The sequence below is a fragment of the Netta rufina genome (genome assembly GCF_964035555.1).
Source record: "Netta rufina genome assembly, chromosome: 1".
In the NCBI taxonomy this organism is placed as follows: Eukaryota; Metazoa; Chordata; class Aves; order Anseriformes; family Anatidae; genus Netta; species Netta rufina.
The window spans coordinates 165,122,526-165,142,373 of NC_140123.1; the positions used below are offsets into that span (position 1 = coordinate 165,122,526).

At 34.7% G+C, this 19,848-nt stretch overlaps 1 protein-coding gene across 7 annotated transcripts in view; it reads left to right on the top strand.

Moving 5' to 3' along the window:
- The window catches only part of PPP1R12A (protein phosphatase 1 regulatory subunit 12A), a 124,253-nt gene that overhangs the window by 93,863 nt on the left and 10,542 nt on the right, over window positions 1-19,848 (top strand). For 5 of the 7 annotated variants that reach the window (XM_084305960.1, XM_084305963.1, XM_084305962.1 and 2 more), the window contains 5 exons: window positions 3,597-3,687; window positions 5,464-5,661; window positions 5,840-6,008; window positions 8,009-8,127; window positions 8,850-9,067. In XM_084305960.1, coding sequence (XP_084162086.1) covers window positions 3,597-3,687; window positions 5,464-5,661; window positions 5,840-6,008; window positions 8,009-8,127; window positions 8,850-8,942 — 670 coding nt within the window. In that variant the 3' untranslated portion in view covers window positions 8,943-9,067. Of the gene's footprint in view, window positions 1-3,596; window positions 3,688-5,463; window positions 5,662-5,839; window positions 6,009-8,008; window positions 8,128-8,849; window positions 9,068-15,126; window positions 15,144-15,761; window positions 15,904-16,588; window positions 16,694-17,611; window positions 17,660-19,848 lie in introns of those variants that run through there. The other 2 variants (XM_084305965.1, XM_084305966.1) reach the window with 1 other exon arrangement.

Here is a 19,848-nt window from a genome sequence, read left to right on the forward strand (position 1 = left end):
TAAACTTTGATATTGTGTATTTTGGCTGTCCTTGGGTTCTCATTTGGTATGCTGTATTTTTATATTTGTTTTTCTGTTAATACATGAGTCCTCTGAAAAATATCCATAATGGAACTACGTAAAAAACACTGAGTTAAAAATAAGAAAATCAATAATTACTTATTGCAAATGCATTGCTGCTGTCTACTGTGGCACATCTGTTGTGCCAAAGGCAGTACGCTGACAAGTTACCACGTAGTATTTTTTCCAGTCACTTTGTATGTCTGCCATTACAAAGACAAGAGTGTTGAACCAAACACATTTTGTTCATTTCATTGCAATCATTTAGGGTCTCTTCCATTTGAAACATTATATACAGTTGTAAGTGCAATGGTTTAGGAGCTATTCAATATGAAGAAGTAGTAAGAAGCTGATGTAAATTTTAAGAATACAGCGGTTTTTTTCTGTTACACCTACATGGAGGATGAGTTACAATTGATGCATATTTATGTTTCCATAAACAGGTGATACCTACTATTTGTGAAAGCAAAATAATAAGATTTCACAAGGTTGTTAATTCCTGTTAGTTTTCCATGTGTTCTGATTATTTTTGATATTTATAAAAGTTTATCCCTTCTGCTGAAATGCACATTCAGATTTCTGTGTTGCTGCTGTATTAGTTTTGAAATGCAGCTACTATGTCAGTGGTGGATGTGTATCCCTCTGTATGTTTACAGAGGGAACAAAGCTATTTGTTGTTAGAGAAGAAAGGCAGCAAAAACATTCATAGATTCCACAGACCTTTAACTGTGTTTAGGATATTCGTAGTCCATTTTCCTTTCATATCCGAAACTGCGATGAACAACCTTCTTTTAAATGGGGATTTTTCTGTCTCTTCCATGATCAGGGAGATGCCCACAGGTGCTTACCACCATTGTCATAACAACCATAGCCAGAACCTGCATTTTCCGTAGTGCAATTTGACAAAACAAAAGCAAGAAAATGTATCATTTTTCCAAAAACAGTTTCAACTTTAAAATGCAAATCCTATTTCAGTCTCATATGAGCTAGAAAAACGAGGAGATCTAGAATTAAGGCTTTTGCTGTCTCGTTTGCTCTCACTAACATGTGTATACTAATATACGTATACTACATATGTTTTAGATACCTGCAATTGGCCTGAAATTCTTTCCTTTTAATCTGACTCAGGGCCAATTGTATAATATACTGTTGTAGATGTATTCGTGATGGCGTGTTAAAATATCCATTAAGTGTTAACAGTCAGCAAAGTCGGAATAATTCCTGTGTGCATGTGAGAAGGTAGTACCCTCAATATGGGCACATGCATATCTATCTGTATATATACAGATACATATCTCTGTGTGTGTGTATGTTTATCCGTGTATGTTTATATGCACATAAAGAAATTTTGTCTGTTCATGAAATATGTTAAATATTTTCTTAAGAAATGAAGTTGATTAATCCATATAGACTGGAAGTATGTTAATTGGAAAATATGTTTGAAGTAGTATTTCAAATAGTATATGAAAAGTAAGCATGTTATGAACTACTTTGAGTAATGCAATATGTAATGGTGAATCCTTTCAGAACGTACTGAAGAAGCTATATTCTTTATCTAATTTTTAGGATTGCTTTAGAGAAACACGGAAGAGTGACAAACTTGAATCTTTAATATCTTTGTATCATGAATACACAGTTGACCCGTGAGGCATACACAGAGGATGCTGGGGCAGTTTCCAGTCTGACAGTAGCTATAGAGTTGTCATTTTCCTTCAGCAAGGTTTAAAGCTTTTCACATTTTTGGAGGGTAGGATTCCTACAGAGCAATTTGCAGCAGTTTTCAAACTGTAAAGGTTACACCTGCTCTGCAATCAAAGCTGTCTTAGGTAGGTTAAAGCTTGTGTCTACCTATGTGGCTGAGGAATACATTGGCTGACTCTAAAGTGGAGTCAGATTTATGTGATGAATTGTATTTCAGGCTAGCTAAAGCAGCTAGTAGGCACCCTTTTCCTAATATAGATAGGGCCTAAGGGTCTAGGAAAACAGAAAATCTTATCAAAAATATTATTTGCAGGAGAACAAGATAGAGGAATGAAATTAATATAGTTCTTGAGAGGGGATATTTCTGCATTTGTAAATATAACAGCTAATTATATTTTTTCTCTATTTTGGAGATAATTCAGTTAGTAGAGATAGAACATGGGTGGTAAAACATAGGCATAATAATCTGTGTAAATAAAGTTTATTTTAAAAACTTAGAACCATTTCAGAACTGTTTTAGTATGCTTTAGCCCGAGAAATACATAATTAGGTGACCAAAAAGATTTGTTTTCCATAGATAAATGCTTTAAGTGTTAATAGGTGATAGCTTCCCAAAGTATTTAAATCTGAGGAATTTCAGGAAGAACTTCTTTACAGTTCGGGTGACAGAGCACTGGAACAGGCTGCCCAGAGAGGTTGTGGAGTCTTCTTTGGAGATATTCAAAACCGGCTTGGATGCCATCCTCTGTAACGTGCTCTAGGTGACCCTGCTTCAGCAGGGGTGTTGGACTAGATGATCTCTGGAGTCCCTTCCAACCTCAACCATTCTGTGATTCTGTGAAATCATTAGCCAGTTATTAACGAATGAACTATAGAAATAATATAGTCAGAAAATATCATAGAATTCTGCTTTTAATGTAGCTAATTTTATCTAAAGGATCTCAGAAGGGCTTTATGTCATAAGCAACCCTTTAGCAACCTTCAGTTTCTACTTTTTCAACTTTCTCCAATCTGTTTAATCTAAGGATTAAAAAACATGATGGTAAATTATAACAGCATTCTCAGAATGTTCTGTAATAGAAAACCAACAAATGCATTAAAAACTTCAAGGTCTTTAACAATGGTTTTACATATACACATATATTACATGCATACATATATATATTTATGTATATGTACGTATTGATTTTTTTACCCAAATTGCCTGGGTTGGAAAACCTCTTTAAAGAGTCCTGACCTTGCATGGTTACTGTAGTAGCCCTTTGGCTTTGATTACAATTACTTGTTTACTCTGCAGGATTGTTGTGGGATTCCTGAGGATTTATTTTTAAGGTCTGTTGTTTTTAAAGGGCATTGGATTACCCAAATCGTGGATGATTCATGTGAAAATATGGTAACTACCTCCTTAAAGATTCTTAATCTCCGGTGCAATAGATGGTATAATTAGCATTTCTGCATTAGCAGTACATACAGATTTTTCTGAAAGCCTAAAAGTTATGTTAAGGGTTTACTTGCATGGGCACTCACATCACACACACACATTTTGTTTGTAATTTTTTATGTTTTATTTGGAGAAAAGCAAATTAAATTAAATAGGAAACACTATGTATTTTAAGTGAGTTGTAAGGCCACTAGCATGATGAACAGGTTATTATGATATAGATGATATAGTATGTATAATGTATATAGTATATATGATACAGTAATTCATTTCATATCTTTAAAGGTTTTCTTCTAACTGCTTTGGTTTTCATACGTTGTGAGTTTTTTTCTGACATTTAATGCATTTGTACAAAAATTACCGTTTGCTGACTTATTTGTAATTAACTCTTTAGATCATACCTCACTCCAGTACGGGATGAAGAGTCGGAGTCCCAAAGAAAAGCTAGATCCAGGCAAGCAAGACAATCTAGAAGATCTACACAGGTATGGTTTTATTACAGCTTCTACATTTATGGGAACATATATAACAACTCCCTGAGTACAGTGAAGTTTTAATTTCCCATTAAAACTCCAAGTGATCAGTTGATCTTCCTGGTATAAACAACTTGTTACCAGATGAAGTAAATGCCTCTTAGTTCCTTTATTTCCGTGAAAGCTTGAGGAGCCCTCATTATGTCCTGGAAAGTGCTTTTTCTGATCACCACAGAGTAATTTAACAGAAATTTGAAAGCAGAGATGCTTCCACTGAAGTTTTTGTTTGTGTTATGTGAAAGTGGCTTACTCGAGTAATTGTATTGCTTTTATGTAGATATCGGCTTTCAATTCACCAAGAACTAACAGCTTCTCTGTCAAGATTTTACTTGAGAATTAGGCATGGCATACAATATGTAGATTTACATACATTTTTAAGTCTTTTCTGTGTATGGACTATTGAAGAAAATGTGATTGAGTTGACCAACATATAGATATACGATGTGATCTGTGACACAGAAAATACACATTCAGCCTAGTTTCCATGGACACATAAGAGTACTGGGGAAGAGGTTTTTGATATTTGATATTTTGATATATTTGGAAGTTTTTCCCAGTTTCTGTGAGAGCTACCTCATACTGAATTGCAGCCATTGCAGTCCTTGCATAGAAAAATATGTGATAGTAGCAAAATAGATGATGTCTGAGCAGGACTTGAATGCTTTGTGGGCCCTGGAGCAATTACCAGCTACTATCTTCTGTAAAGTGTGTCTACCCTTCTCTCTTTGTCTTCTGACAAACTGAGAATAATCAGCAAAATTGTCCTTAGATAAAACAGAACAAAGAAATACTTCAGCCAGCATCCTTATCTGCATTAAGGTCAGATCTATAACTAAATTATTTACTGACATTACTTTCAAACCTTTGTAATTCTAAACCCCTCAAATGTTTCTGGTTACCTTTCCTACTGAGAGATCACATTGTTTGACATGGGTTTATCGTAGTGGAGTTCTTTTCTACTTCTTGGTAGTAAGCCAGATCCTGGAAGATTGTTAAACCACAGAGCAATTCTTTTTGAATCTTTACAGTGGAAAAGCATAACAATCAATTAAATAACTAATGAGCTGGGAATTTGGCTTTGGAATAGGTCACAAAGAATTTTGAGCAGTATCTCCATAAGATAGATAAGCTGAAAATTGCAGTATAGAAAAGTTCTCTTTATATAAGAAGTTGTTTGCATCCTGGCTTAATTTGAAAACTAGCATTTAGCTAGATACAGCAAGGAGATAAGATATTAGTTACAACTTTCTGTAGTGCTCTCAGTGTATTTATTTGATGTGTCGTTTACCTAAAAATCCAGTTCCAGTGGGTGAATTTGTAGGTACCAATATTTCCGATTTTTTTAAGTATTGTATTTTCAGGTTCTTTCAAAAATGTTTATGATGGTTATGATGATATTTGAGGGAGCTAGTGTATTCTTTAATGATTTCTACATGATTTTCTACATGATCTGTATGTACTAGTTCAACTAAAATGGTGTTACTAGAGAACCTGTGGTAGATCACATTAGAGCAAACACTTGCTGCTAATCAGAGAGGAATATTTGGTTCCAGGATTCAAGAGAAAAGTTTATAGGTAGAATATGTAGGTAGAATGCATTTTTTTTAATAGAGAGAATTAATTTTCTTAAGCTGATTTTTATATTTAACAATAAATAATGTGATCATCTTCATTAATACAAGCTGAATGATATGTTGTACCATTGTTTGCTGACTGCTATTTTCACAGGGTGTAACACTGACAGATCTTCAAGAAGCAGAAAAAACTATAGGAAGAAATCGTCCTACACGAACCAGAGAACAAGAAAATGAAGAAAAGGAAAAGGAAGAGAAAGAAAAGCAAGACAAAGAAAAACAAGAAGAAAAGAAAGAATCTGAAACTAAAGATGATGATTATAGACAAAGATATTCCCGAACTGTTGAAGAGGTATTTTCATGATGGGTCTCTTTAGGTAGAGAAATTATATGAATCTTAACTCCAACTATAACACTGTAATTTTTGTATTACTGTAAACAATCATTTACATATTTAAATGTTTTAATATCCTGTGGTTTATGTTTGTTTAATCTTTGTAAATTAATTTTGACATTTTTCTGCTGAATAGCCATATCATCGCTATAGACCAACTTCAACTTCAACTTCTTCATCATCCACCTCCTCGCTCTCCACCTCCACTAGCTCTCTTTCAACTTCAAGTCAACTAAACAGACCAAACAGCCTTATAGGTATAACTTCTGCCTATTCTCGGAGTGGAACAAAGGAAAGTGAGAGAGGTAGGACTACTGTCTGTGAAGTTGTGTTTTTATTTTTCTTTTAATTGCCAAAGGGCAATTTGTGTTTGTAAAGACTGTTCAAAATGGGGTGTGATGTGTAAGACCTCTCGTAGATATACATCACTCCAGATCTTGTAACAAATTCCAAAACTTGCATGTAGAGAGGAAAAAAGACTTCGAGGACTTGATGGTGTTTTTCAGTCTTACGGTGTGTGAGTCTGGGTTCATTTCTGCTTTCACACAGCAACTGTAACAGAATATCACGCTTCAGAGTTTAAACGTGCAGATATCGAGGAGGAATTTTACTTGATTAAATAATTGCTAACTAATTGGAGAGGAGGGTTAGTCTTACAGTGAGGGAATGAAACGATGCTTTCATGGTTTCATGAGCATCTGAAAACAGGAGAGAAAGAGATACTTCTGGTGGTAGTGTGGTGTTAGTTCATAATATGTATTATATGTGCATATGTGCAACCACACTAATATCTAACCGGTTTATATAATTTTACACTGAAGATGAGATGCTCGATTCAGGGATCAGAAAGGTGCTTTTCCTTGATGTCACAGATTTTTTGCCTAGAGTTTTATTCAAATATGAATCATCTGCTATAATTCTTTAAAAATACTGTACCTGATCAGTTGCCTGTCAAAGGATGAAGCTGTTGACATACATTGTGATCCCTGTTCTCTCTCAGAGGTGCGGCACTGTTAAGCTGGGAGAAATATATTAATTCAAATTATTGATTAGATATAGGATTACTGATTGAAATTGATAATTTTGTTATACAGAGGCTCAGATTAGATGATCCATTGATCAAATCTCCATGAACTATGCATCAGTATCACCTTGTTCTCTATATTGGTATTTTCTGAACAAGTTGTTAGTACTAAGCTTCAGTGATAAGATTTCTGATTTTGTTCCCCTCCGTCCTAACATGAACTGAAATTTGTAATAAAAATTTTCAGTACTACATGCTTACTTTAGGAAACTCTTTCTAGACTGTTCTATGGAAAAAAAAAAAAAAAAAGTAAATATTAGCTACAGCAGTTTTTTTTTTCAAATTATGATTTTAGGAGGAGAAATACATTACTGTCTGAAAGCTCAAAGGTAAATCATCAATTACTAGGAAAGGTCGGTGTTCAGCATGAATACTTGTATTTCTTTCTTCTTTGTTTAATTCTTGCTTCATGCTGAAAAATTCATTTACCTCTGAAAAGCAGTGATGATACAGTTAAGTTAGTAGGGATGCTGTGATTTGAACTCAACTCTGTGGTTTCTTTCTCATAAAGGAATAGCAAACTGAACAAACTACCTAACAGGTAAATAACTTCTGTTTGGGCAGGTTTGTTTAATTCTCTTTTTTGTGCAAGTTACTTGTGGGACACCAAACACAATTCTGAGGTATTAGGTCAGTTTTGAACTGCAATTGCATTTCTTTTAAAGAAAAAGGAAATCTGTATTACAGAGTTATAGGTCTTTGAGGTCTGATTTTATTATTCCTTAGATGGGAAAATGAAGAAGACTAACGAGAAAGGGGACACTAAGGAGGACTTAACAAACGTTTAAAACATATATTTTTAATAAGGAATTTTTGATGTAAGCAAAAAAATCTTGTTTGAAGGATGATAAGGAACTATCTTATCCTTTGTACTTTTATATAACTACTGACACAAATGTTAATGAATTATTATGTGAAAGTTTTGAAAATCGAATTTTATGTGCAATTTATGGTGTGTTACTGTTACACTGAAGCATTTTGTTTACGTAACTGTTTAGGTGGAATTAGTATTTTGCGATTGTTGTTCAACAATTGGAATGGTATTTATTTTAGAGCTATGTTCTGAGGAATGCGTATTACAGCAAACCCTGTGGTGAGGTTTGTAGCGAATTTATTTCAGGTAAAAATATTAATTTTAAGCATTTTAGAGACTGAGAAAATTTCAGTAGATTTTCAGAAAATCAGATTGTCTCAAATGAACAAGAAAGTTGTCATTAACAGAAGGGGGCAAAAAAGAGGAAGAAAAGGAAGAAGATAAGTCACAACCTAAATCTATACGGGAAAGGCGGCGACCAAGAGAAAAACGACGATCTACAGGAGTTTCTTTTTGGACTCAAGATGTAAGTAAAAGACAAACTACCATCAATCAGCTACTGCTGATTTATAGCCATAGTTTGTAGCAATATGGAATGCTTATAGTGCATTCTTAACATGGAGAACCATTTAGAATAATAGAGTATTTCACTAACTTGTTCTGGAGAAAATGGTACTCGTTCATTCTGTTTCTCCATTGTGAAGCTTTCAGGAGCAAATTCAAAATCAAGTCTAAGTTATGCTGATAATGGTTAAAAAAAATCTAGAATACTGTAATAACCTTAATGTAATAGGAATTAATCATAATCTTAAAAAAAAAAAAATAAAAAAAATTGAACAATTCTTTCCTATTGCATGCATACCAAAGCTATAAGAATGAGGCTCATTATCTGGCATGTTACAAGTAGCTATGTACTTAAAGCTGAAAGAACTGTTGTCGAATTAGAAGGAATATCGCCAGTGTTTCAGCAGATTACCTTTCCCTTTTCTTTGTCATAGGAACAGCATATAATTTTGTAAAAGATTTTTCTGTGCAAATGCAAAATGCAAAGCTGTGTTTCCTCTGCTGGTACTGAAAGCAAGTGCTTGTTTGAGAATTTTCATTTTACATCCCAGATATGCTCTGTATATTTTGGATAGGTAGAATTCTACTACTCTTAGCTTTTGATATTAAAAATACAGAACACATTAAATTCTCAGAAAGCTTTCAACAGCTTAACTGTTTTCCTTATCCCTCCTCTTTCACCAGAGTGATGAAAATGATCAGGAGCACCAGTCTGATTCAGAAGAAGGAACAAATAAGAAAGAAACTCAGGTAATTACAAAAAAAATGCTAACTTAATAACATATATCCTAATTGTAAAACTTTCAGTGCAGTTGGATTCAAATAAAGTAGTGTATATGATGAAGTCCTTATGAGTGCTTTCTTAGTCATAATTTGATTCTGTGTTTCAGTGCCATTTCCTTTGCAGATTTATAGTGAAAATCTTGTCTTCTAGTATACATATGAACTACAGAATTTTATAACAATTTTAATATGTTAACAACAGGTAAAACTGTCTTTTTCTCTTCCATTCTGATTATGTAGAGTACATTTCTGGGTACTAAACCCAGAAGGTCTTGGTGAAATTTCTGACATATAGGTCAGGGACATGTTGCAGCAAGTAACTGGAGTGAGTTTTCAGATTCTACCATGCAAATATCTTTGTTTCATCTGCTCTGTTATTTTCAGTGGAATGATGTCCTCTGACAAATACACAATAGAACCTTTTTAAATTAAAAAGTGGTGTTGATAATGTAATTAACATCTAATGTGAGAAAATGTTAATATGAGAAAGCTTAGAAAGTTAAAGAGCACAATGCACCTTATTTCTGTGTTGAAGAAAAAAGATTTCTGAACATCCTAATTCAGTATGGTTAGTTTTGTTAAAAAGTCAGTGGCAAACAGTATGGCTTTATTTGATGCAAAAAATCCTTATAAAATGATGCATGAGAGTGGGATAAAGTGGGCTTAAAAAGTAAGTAGCAACTTAAGCTATACTATAAAATGGTGTAGCAGAATGTATTTCTTTTGACCTAATGCCTGGAGTAACACACTAGGGAATCAGGGTCATTATTGAGTAATAAAACTCGAGTGATGTAAAAGCTTCCATTACATTTCCTTAACTGGTTTAGATGTTGATTCGTTCTGTTCCCTTTTGTTTTGCTCTATTTTTGATTCCACTGTCATGTTAACATAAATACTTAGTCCTGTTTCCTCTCCTCCCACCAGTAGCTGTTGTCAGATCTCTAATTATTAGATCTGTAGTTATTTCATATTCTATTCTCTAGAAACTTGTTCTGGTAGAATGCAGTCGTTGTAATAGAATTAGACTTAGATAAAACTACAGTGAAATAATGGTAAATCAGGCGCAAAACAGCTTATCAGAGCTTTAAAACATTATGTAGATTTCAAGTAGTTTCCTCTCTTTGATGAACAGCTATTTAGAGTTTTTCAATTATAAACAAAGAACTAAATAACTAACTTTTTACAGTACAGTATTTTGCTGCCTCTAGAAAAAAAGAAGTGGAATAGACTTCAAGCATTCTAATGGCAATCTGTTCCCAATTCTATGACAAAAAAAAAATGTATTTTTTGATTCTACATCAATTCCACTTTTCTTTTTGCAGTCGCTAAATCCACTTACAATTGACACAAATCTTGCATGTTTTATTGTAGAAAATGCGTGATTATTTGGCTATAAATCCTTTTCATTTTTGAGAGAAGGAAAGAGATGGAATAAATTAGAATTATAAAGGGAGGCTAACATTTAGAAAATATTTATGCTTTTTAAATTGTACTGAATATTTGATGCACTACTCAGAAAACAGAAGTCTTTGGAAAGACTGAAATTCTCTGTTACTCCCTTATGTGGTGCTGCTGTTGGTTTTTTTACTTGTTGAAGCTACAAGCCAGAAGTAGAAGATGGCAACTATAAACTTTGAAGAGCTTTGGCGGTAACTCAGGAATTTAGAGGAGGTCAAAAACAAGCCTTGCACATGCTACAACGAAAACTAAAGGGCCTTAGACAAAATAATTTCTAGCCTGAAATCTTTAAGGAACTTGACAAATGCTTATGCTTTTCATTTCTGAGGTCTTTGAAAGAACTGTCTTACAAGATTTCAGTTTGTGCTTTCTTGTTCCCTATACAGAACTACCTTTGACATTTCAGTTGATCATTAAAGGAGAACAAAAAGGAGAACTATTAAAATGAAGTCAGATTTTGCTAGCACTATGACAGTTGGAGGCTGCTGTAATGAAATTTTGTTTAGGCTAAGAGATGAAAAATTTTTTGCAAAACAAATGACATGTTACTTACAGGAAATTGTTGTTCCTCTAAGAAGGATAATCTTACGTTGTAGGAAGGCAGTTCAAATATAAGCAAGTCTGCAGATCATTTTGGCAGCTGAGGGATTTTATATAACAAACTGTTCCAGTGAAGCCTCTTTTTCAGTTACATTTTTGCTTTTATAGTCCAACACTCATCTCATGGATTTCATTCTGAAATTGAGACTGTGAAAAAATAACTTGTTTTTGTAGACAGATACGTTTTACCAGTGTAGCATTCTTGGGAAATGGAGAACGTTACTTGCACCAGCTTGTTCTAACTTTTGGTTTCTAGGAACAGTTATGTCTGAACTCTGGGGACAGAAAGAGATAGGAATTAGGAACCATGCTGTTGGTAGCCAGTGTGCCAGAAATAGGTATAGACCTTTTACGCGTGGGTAAATCTGACCTGAATTTAGTGAATAGGGAACAACAGAAAGTAAAGGATTGCTCAGTCTTAACCAATGTAGGCATTTGTTATGTCACTGAAGAAGAGCTATTTTTGAAAAGCACAACAAATTTCCAGGAAGGTGAAAAAACAATTTTACCAGAACATAGTTCAGTAATAAATTTCCATAAAGCACAGCTTTGAACGTACATACCAAAGTGATCTGTGGAACAGCTCACATTATTGTCAAACATGCCTGAACAGCTCTCTTTCTTGGCTGGCTGAAGGGGAAGATGTGTTTAGATAACTGATTTAAGTTCTGTTGATGTAGTCTTCAGGAATTAGTATGATCTCTTCCTTTTTGATAATTAGATTTTACTTTGAGTTGAACTTCATCTGTGGATTAAGATTCGCAAGATTTCTTTGCTTTTTGAAGTTATTTGGGCTAGCTATTTGTCCTGAAGCAAAAATAGCTCAAATATGAATATTGAAATCTGATTTATTATTAGTGGAATGCTGACCAGACAGTCAAAAAGACTTAAGGTATAACAGAGTTGCCAAGTCTTGTGATGATGTGGAAAGTGGTGTTTGCTGTGCTTTTTAAAATTTTATTCCCCTAATTGCTGCTTTTTTCTCAGTGAGCCACCTTGCCATTCCTTTCCATTCTAGCCATCTTTTGTTCATGGAAGTATGTCTTCTGTTACTGGAAACGGTGCCCCCGTGGCACAGTAAGAGATTATGAATGGAAAAGAAGCCAGTAACTTCTAGGAGATGAGGAAATTTGGAGTAGAATTCAAGCACACGAAATCAAGGGTATTTGACAGTTAAGCTTTTCGTGGTATGAATATTTGCAGGGGAAAGAATATGGAATATGTGTGGTGAAGGAGAAATAGCTTGTACTTGGGCAGGAGATGAGAATGGGAACATGATCTGTTAGAGAACTGATCTGCTTAGAAGTGGGCAAAAGACAGATATCAATTGACAGTGATACAAATTGTACAACTTCTGTTATCAGTTTGTCCTGTTTTCATTAGCATTGAAGCTTGGAGTGCACCTGAACTACACGCAGAAAGATACCTATAGAAGTGTTGGGGGCAGCATAAAAAAACACATTAAAACAGCGAAACTAAAATCTACCCTGAGATGATGTATTTAAAAATAATTACAAATTTAAATAGTCACTACAACAGTGGTTAGTTTATAATTAAATTAACTTAAATTTTATTTAATATGGAATCAGATATGTGACTTCTGAAGGTTGAAAGATAGCAATATTAGAATAATGAATGTCATTAGCTCTGCTGCGGGAATAAACATGAGAAACTGGCATTACTAGCACTGGTTATACATTGTACTCAGACCTTGTTTCTTAGTTTCTTGGCTGTGGCAGTTTTATACAAGTACTGATTCACCCAGTGTAGACAATTCGTAAAATTAATATTTTATTTCCATTACTAGAAATTATCCTAACCTCACCAAAATGTGACATATGTCTGGAAGCCCAGTGTACATTTTCAAATACAGTGGGTTTGAGGGGAAGGACCCTCTTATGGTCTGTATAAACTGATAGCTTACGGTTAGTGTCAAGTCAGCTGGTGTAGATGAGGATACATACACACTTTCATTTTTCCTTACTCCTTGGGTGCTGCTTTATGTAACTTCAGCTGTCACAGTCTGCTCAGTTCTGTGAATGTGTTAAGAGCACCCATCTCATGTAATTTGTATGTGCAGAGATATATAGCAGTGTTGGTCTCATTTGTCTTCAAACCAACTTTACGCAAAATCCATAGACTTAGAGTTCCAATTAAAAGAACAAAAAAGTAAAAAAATAAACTGTGAAAAATTGTGAATGAACTAAGAGAAATCAAAGGGGAAAAAAAATAAAATAAAGATAAAACACCACTCCTCAAAAAAACATATTTTGTGACAAGTGAGGGAAAGAACAGGCATGTGCTTGAGAAACGTGCTCCTCTCCTCATGAGCTCTGGGGGCTGGATGCTGCTTGAAGCCCAGCAGCAGGGCTTCACAGCTTTCAGGAAATGCAAACTGCTGACGTACACTTTCCTGATGGTCACGGAGTCCTGGCCCTGCTGCTCAGTTTCCAGATCTCAGCCGGGAGAATGGGAATGGGCTGGGTCGTTGCTTCCCTGTCTCCAGGACTGTCTTATGTCACTAGCTCCTGTGGTCTTCCTCTGCAGAGCTGGAAAGTTCTGTTTGCAAAATGTTCCGTGTGTGACTTAATAACTTGCCTTTCCATTTGGGAAGCTGTACAGCAGCAGGTTAGTGGAGATCCATGAGGCTTTCACATTCCCATGACATCATGGGGAGCCCACTAGAAGCAAGGAAAAACAGCTTTTAGAACCCTCTTTGTTAAGGAATAATGCAGGAGTGGTGTCATCACATTAGCTAAAGGGTAAAAGGCTTAGTGTTTTTGTTCGTATGGTGTCCCTTCAAGGTAAAAAGAGAAAACATAAAGTATTTGTGGACAAAGGATCCTCTGTTTTGTTAAGGTGAGAAGGAAGGAGTAAGCAGTGGGAAAAAGGTTTCTGTAGGTCATCAATTATGGAGTGATATTCGGTAATCTCATATGGATCTTAATCTTTAGATATGCAACATATGATTCATACTTAGGTGGAAGTTAAAAATGTTGTGGCCAGTAGCTTAAAAACTAACCAGGCGTAGCTATGTGACACCTAACTGCAATGTTTTCTACAAAAATCTCCTAAGTTTTCAGAATTATTCATGCCCTTACAGAAAATAACAATATTTTGATAGGAGTTGTTTGTCTGCTGCACATACTTTTGATAAACCATGTGTAGTAAATCCACTTCAAGGTGTCAAAGGGGAAATTGAGTGTGTTATGGAGAATGTGACTATTTTCCTCAATGTAGGATAAAAAAAAAAAAAAAAAAAAAAAAAAACTCCACTCCACTACCCCCAAAAAACAAGCACAGGAGAAAGCTCCAGCCACTGCCAGGTGAACATCATTGGAGGATATCCAGGGGAATATACAGTGGAGTTTCTTGAGTGAAATGTCTTCACTCAAGATTAGTATAAAAATCAGAATAAATGATGAATATGTATTGACCACCCAGAGGGGAAAAAGGCTTATGTGAGTGATGTAATGCTTTGAGGACACTCCCTCAGTCTTAAGTCATCACTTTTAATTAAATTTCACTCATCAAGTAAAGTGAATGTACTATCTGCCTGTGGATGCACCTGTAATGAATTAATTAATTAATATAAAAAATGAAATTACATAATTTAGATCTAGTCTAGTAAGTGCTTCCTTATGTAGTTGGTATAGCAGCTAGTTTCCCATTGACGTATGTTGACGCAATGATCTGGTAGCTTATTTTACATTATTATTGTAAGCTGAAGTCATTATTATGTTGACCTTTCAAAAACATTATTGCTATTGTTACAGAAGAAGAAGAGGAATAGGGAATTCAGAGAACAGGGTCCCCCAGCTGGGGGTCAAGTTGCAGAATGCACCAACTGCTGAACTGGTTGTTACGTTAAGGACAGTCCAAAATTTTAAAGTGTAATGCTAATATCCTCGTAAACCACATTTTGGCAAACACATTTCTAGCACATGCTTCTCTTCTGTTCCAGACAACAACATTGCAACTTGACAATACTACTGGATAGCATGTGCGCTGTAACATAATTGTTGAGTTATGCTTGTTTACAGATTGTTATATATTTTATTTAAATAAATTACTAATTTGATCTATTCTTTTTCTCTCTTTTTACCCTTCCCAACCTCAGAGCGATAGCCTTTCAAGGTATGTGTGATTTAAGTAAATTAATTTAAATTTTTTACATTTTTTAGTCACATATTCTCATTTAAATTTGTTTATGTACAAATTCAGCTTTACCTCAGTATTGAGTTGGGTTGAATTTCAAAAGGCATTAGTGGCACTTAAAATTTACATTTAAAGTAGTACTGCAATTAAAGTAATCCTTGCCAGAAGTTGGACTCAGTCGTCCCTGTGGGTCCCTTCCTCAGTATTCTATGATACATTTTTAAGAATAGGTCTTCAAAAATAAAGAAGTAAAATATCTAAACCAGCATAAAATCCTTTAAAACGTTTAAATATTTATTTGAATTAAATATTTTAATTTAATTTTTAAAATTTCTCAGCATAAAAGGTAGGTATTTACTTGGCATGGTGGGCAGTTTTAAAACATTTTCACTCAGAGAATCTTGAAGTATACTGAAGAATATGGAGGGAATGTCAAAGTTTAATTTGCATTAAATTAGTATGCAGCAGCTTACCTAAAATATGTTATTGCAAGTGGTTGTGTTCAGTTGGGTAATGGTGCACTCGCAATGTCTGATACAGTGAGTAGACTCAGTTTGAGTACAAAAGCAAAGAAAAATAATAACTTTTCTTTTACAGATACGATACAGGATCACTCAGCGTGTCTTCCGGTGATCGTTATGATTCAGCACAGGGGCGATCTGGGTCACAAAGTTACCTTGAAGATCGAAAACCTTACTGCAGTAGACTAGAAAAAGAAGATAGCACTGATTTTAAGAAGGTATCTGATCCAGTGATTTTGGTGTGAAAGTAATGTTTGATTAACGTTTTTCATATTTTTTTCATAACTTGGAAATAATCTCATGTTATTTCACAAATGCTGCTTAGAGCAACTCAGCTTAATGGAGGAGCAGAGGAACCATTGCAGTGGGGGAATACATACATTACAGAACAGTTTATGGCTTTTGCACTGAAAAAAAGTTCTAAGGAGTTCGAAGTGCAAAAGTTCAAATGCAAAGGAGAAAACCTAAGGAGCCAAAATGTGTATTTTTATGACAAATGCTATCAGATTGTTTTTGTAGTTATTTGTATTATTAAAACTGCTTTATACATGCATGAAATCCTATATTTGATCTTAGGTAGCTTATAAACATATAATACAGAAATTTATTTAGATCTTGGTTCAAAATAGAGGAGGAGTTTGTTAAGAAAAAAAAGGTTTACCATAGTGTCTAATCTGTGATATGGAAGGTAAGTTGTGTGCTCCCTGTGCAAAGTTGCTTTTCTCTATAAATGTCTGGTAGCAGTTCTTTATAGTTGCTAATTCTAAATATTTTTAAACTCTGTAACTGATTTTTACTTCTCAGACTATTAATGTATTTCTTCATTTTACAGGCAGCTCAGACACAGGTTTTAAAATGTTCAGCTAATGTCATGATTCTTATTAAATGAATATTTTTTCTTAGCTTTATGAACAGATTCTAGCTGAAAACGAAAAGCTGAAAGCACAGTTACATGATACCAACATGGAACTTACAGATCTTAAACTACAGTTGGAGAAGACCACTCAGGTTTGTATAAAACAAAAGGCCCGTACTTTGCTGACAAGTAGATAGCAAACTAGAAGCACCCCAGTATATGGGTTGCTATTTACTAGGCATCAGCTTTGTTTCTTATTCAAAGATGGGAGTGAAGAAGAGTACCTCTCTGTTTCTAAAGAAAAAAGAGCACAGGATTCTGGTCCTCAGCTGTGAACAAAATGTGTGAGACCATCTCCTGCTTATTTAAGTACTGGTGGTTCTTGCCAACATGTATGTGGAACTTCTTTGCAGGGTAGGGATAAACGCTTTCTACACTGTTAAGCCTATTTTCAAACTGTCAGTCTGATTTGATTAATTAATCCATAAACCTGCTGGCAGATTGGCATAACCTGCCAGTTCTTCCTGACTGGTTAGATAGCCTTATCTTAGAACTGAAGAGCAAATAGTGCACTTCACTTACAGGTAACTGCTCTCAGATAACAGTGCTGCATACAGTAATATTATATATGTACACAAAAGTGAAATTCTTCTTAAATTGCTGTAGAAAGAATGTTCCCCTTTCTCAGATCACATTTGCCACAATTTACCTGCGTATGTATTTCACTGTCTCCCATATGCAACCTGTAAATATCAGTACAGTGCATTTAAAAAGATATTTGTTTTGTAAAGCTTTTAGATAGATATACTATATTGCTCCTATTTGCCAAAGGCTACGTAAGATTAAATTACTTAGGGATGGTCACAGAGGAAGTCGATGATAACACCAGCTCATTCTTTTTTTATTTCAGTGTTACTTCCATGAACATATTTTAAAGTGCTTTTGAAGACATATTTTGGACAGTATACAGTAGTAGTTGCCCTTAGCTGAAATGCCTTTTGTATTACTTTTCTTCAGTTTTACATTGTTTGAGAACAAGTACCAATGTCTCTATTAATTCTGTGTTTCAGAGACAAGAAAGATTTGCTGACAGATCACTCTTGGAAATGGAGAAAAGGGTGAGTTTCTGCCAAATACCTATTGAGTAGTCCAATACAGACTTTGTTTTAGTTTGTTTTGCAACCCCTGGCTTCGATGTATTTTAGTGGGATAGCCTTTCTTACAACTTTCATTTTTTAGAAGATTTGGGGATTTTAGGTGTCAAAGTGGCAATGAATGTGAGATACTGTGAGATGGAATTACTCTTAAGAAATGCCTTCAGGTTGTCTGTTGGTTAGTGATAACCAAGTTCTAAACCTCACTGCCCTCCAGGATTCTGCTGCTTGTTCCATCTCATCCAAAACAATGTTGGCTCTCCAGAGAGTTAAGCAGATTCAGAACGTCTCATCTTTTAATGCATTTCCAACGTTCAGAGACTTTAATTTCCTCAGAGCTTTCCGGAGGCATGTGTGTCGTGTTACCAATTATTATTGGTAATGAAGTAGCTGTTTCTACCCCACAGACATCAGACCTCAAACCTGCTAATGATGTAAAATTAAGCATAGTCTGTCTCTTTCCTTGTACTGTAACTTTTCCAGAGGGAAAATGACACTGTATTGGGGTGGAGTGGAGGCAAATGAATGAGCAGCGTGGGAAAAAGGGCATTAGGGTGAGAGACAGCCCTAAATTGACAGGGAAAGGAGATGTGTAATAAATCCACATGTGAGATAGACTGCAGGAATTATTTCAGAAGTTGTGCCCATGATAATTTTAAGCTGTAGTTTCCTGTTAGCTTAAAGCTCATCCCAAGTTTTGCAGAAACTTAAAGAAAACTCAGTTTCTTCTGTTGTGGTCCTGGCTTCTTTTTATGTCCCTGGTTACATGTACCTTTCTCCTCCCCTAACCCTGGAGTGACGCATTGGATACTTCAGTGGGAAGAAAACTAAATGGAATTTGACAGTAATATGTGATATGGTATATATTTATTTATCCCTAGTAAACTTCACATTTATTAGCCTTATATGTTTATTTTCCAGTATTTGTGGTTTAGAAAACACATTTCAGTTCTGCAAACCTATCTGGTAAATAAACAAACCCTTGCTTGATTTTACAAGAGGACATGGAGATGCAGAAATGCTCTCAGGCACTTCCTGAAGTTCTATTATTTTTATCTTAATAATCTCGCCAGATAATTGCAGTGGCCTTTTAGTGCCTATTTCTTCTTGTTTTTGTGACATCCTGCTGTAGGCAGTGATTTCATCAGCAGAAAAGTTTCATTAGCAACTTTAATTGGTTTCTTGCTTGCTATCATGGCCACACAAGTGGACATTTAATTATTTCATAGATTTAGCTGTATGCATTACTATACAGGTTTTATACTGCAGAATATTCTGTAGTGTACATCTTGACATTATTTCAGTTCTAAATTACTGTGCTACTTTTTCTCCAAAATAGGCCGTTGCATCAATTGGCTATCATTAGGAATTCTTGCACCTTTTTCTTGTAAAGACACTTATTACAATAGCAGAAATGTCTTTCTGAAATGTTACTCATTCTGAAGTTAGTAATACCGAAGCTAGCAGGTAAAAAGATAAAATAGTGACGATGCTGCCTGGCTGAAACATGGTTTACACGAATTTTAGGATATGTTCCTTGTATTCTTATTATTTTTAATTTACCTCTTTTCAGACAAGAATTTAAAATGGGAATTTAATTGTGGGTATATTTTCCTTGTTAGAATCTGGAGCTGGTTTCACTTTGAAAGTGACTGAAGTGAGATTCTCAGCTGATACTTACCAGTAGCTGATCTCTAGAAATAAGCTGACTAAATTCAGTTCAGATGGCGGGTCTTTAAGAATAATTGTAAAAACATCTATCTATGTGTGAAGTAACCACATAAATGTAAAAGGTAAAAACAAACTATAGAGCTTTTCTAAATACACTTTTCCAAGTATAAGACTACAGTAAAATGAAATACCAAATTAAAGATGTTCATATAAGTACACAGAGAAAAAGGGAGGACAAAAATAAAAATAAAAATAATTAAAAAAAAAAAAAAAAAACAACTGAAGACATCTTTGAACTATGATATCTTCCAGTTGAAGCATACCTGTTCAGTAAGGAAGATAGGAACATTTATTAAACCTAGAATTTCACTGTGACAAAATTTAGAAAATACGGATTTTTAATTTTATTTGAACTTAGCCTTTATTGGTTTCCATGATGTGATTTGATGATGCTTTGTCAACACTTTTAATTTGAGGACTAG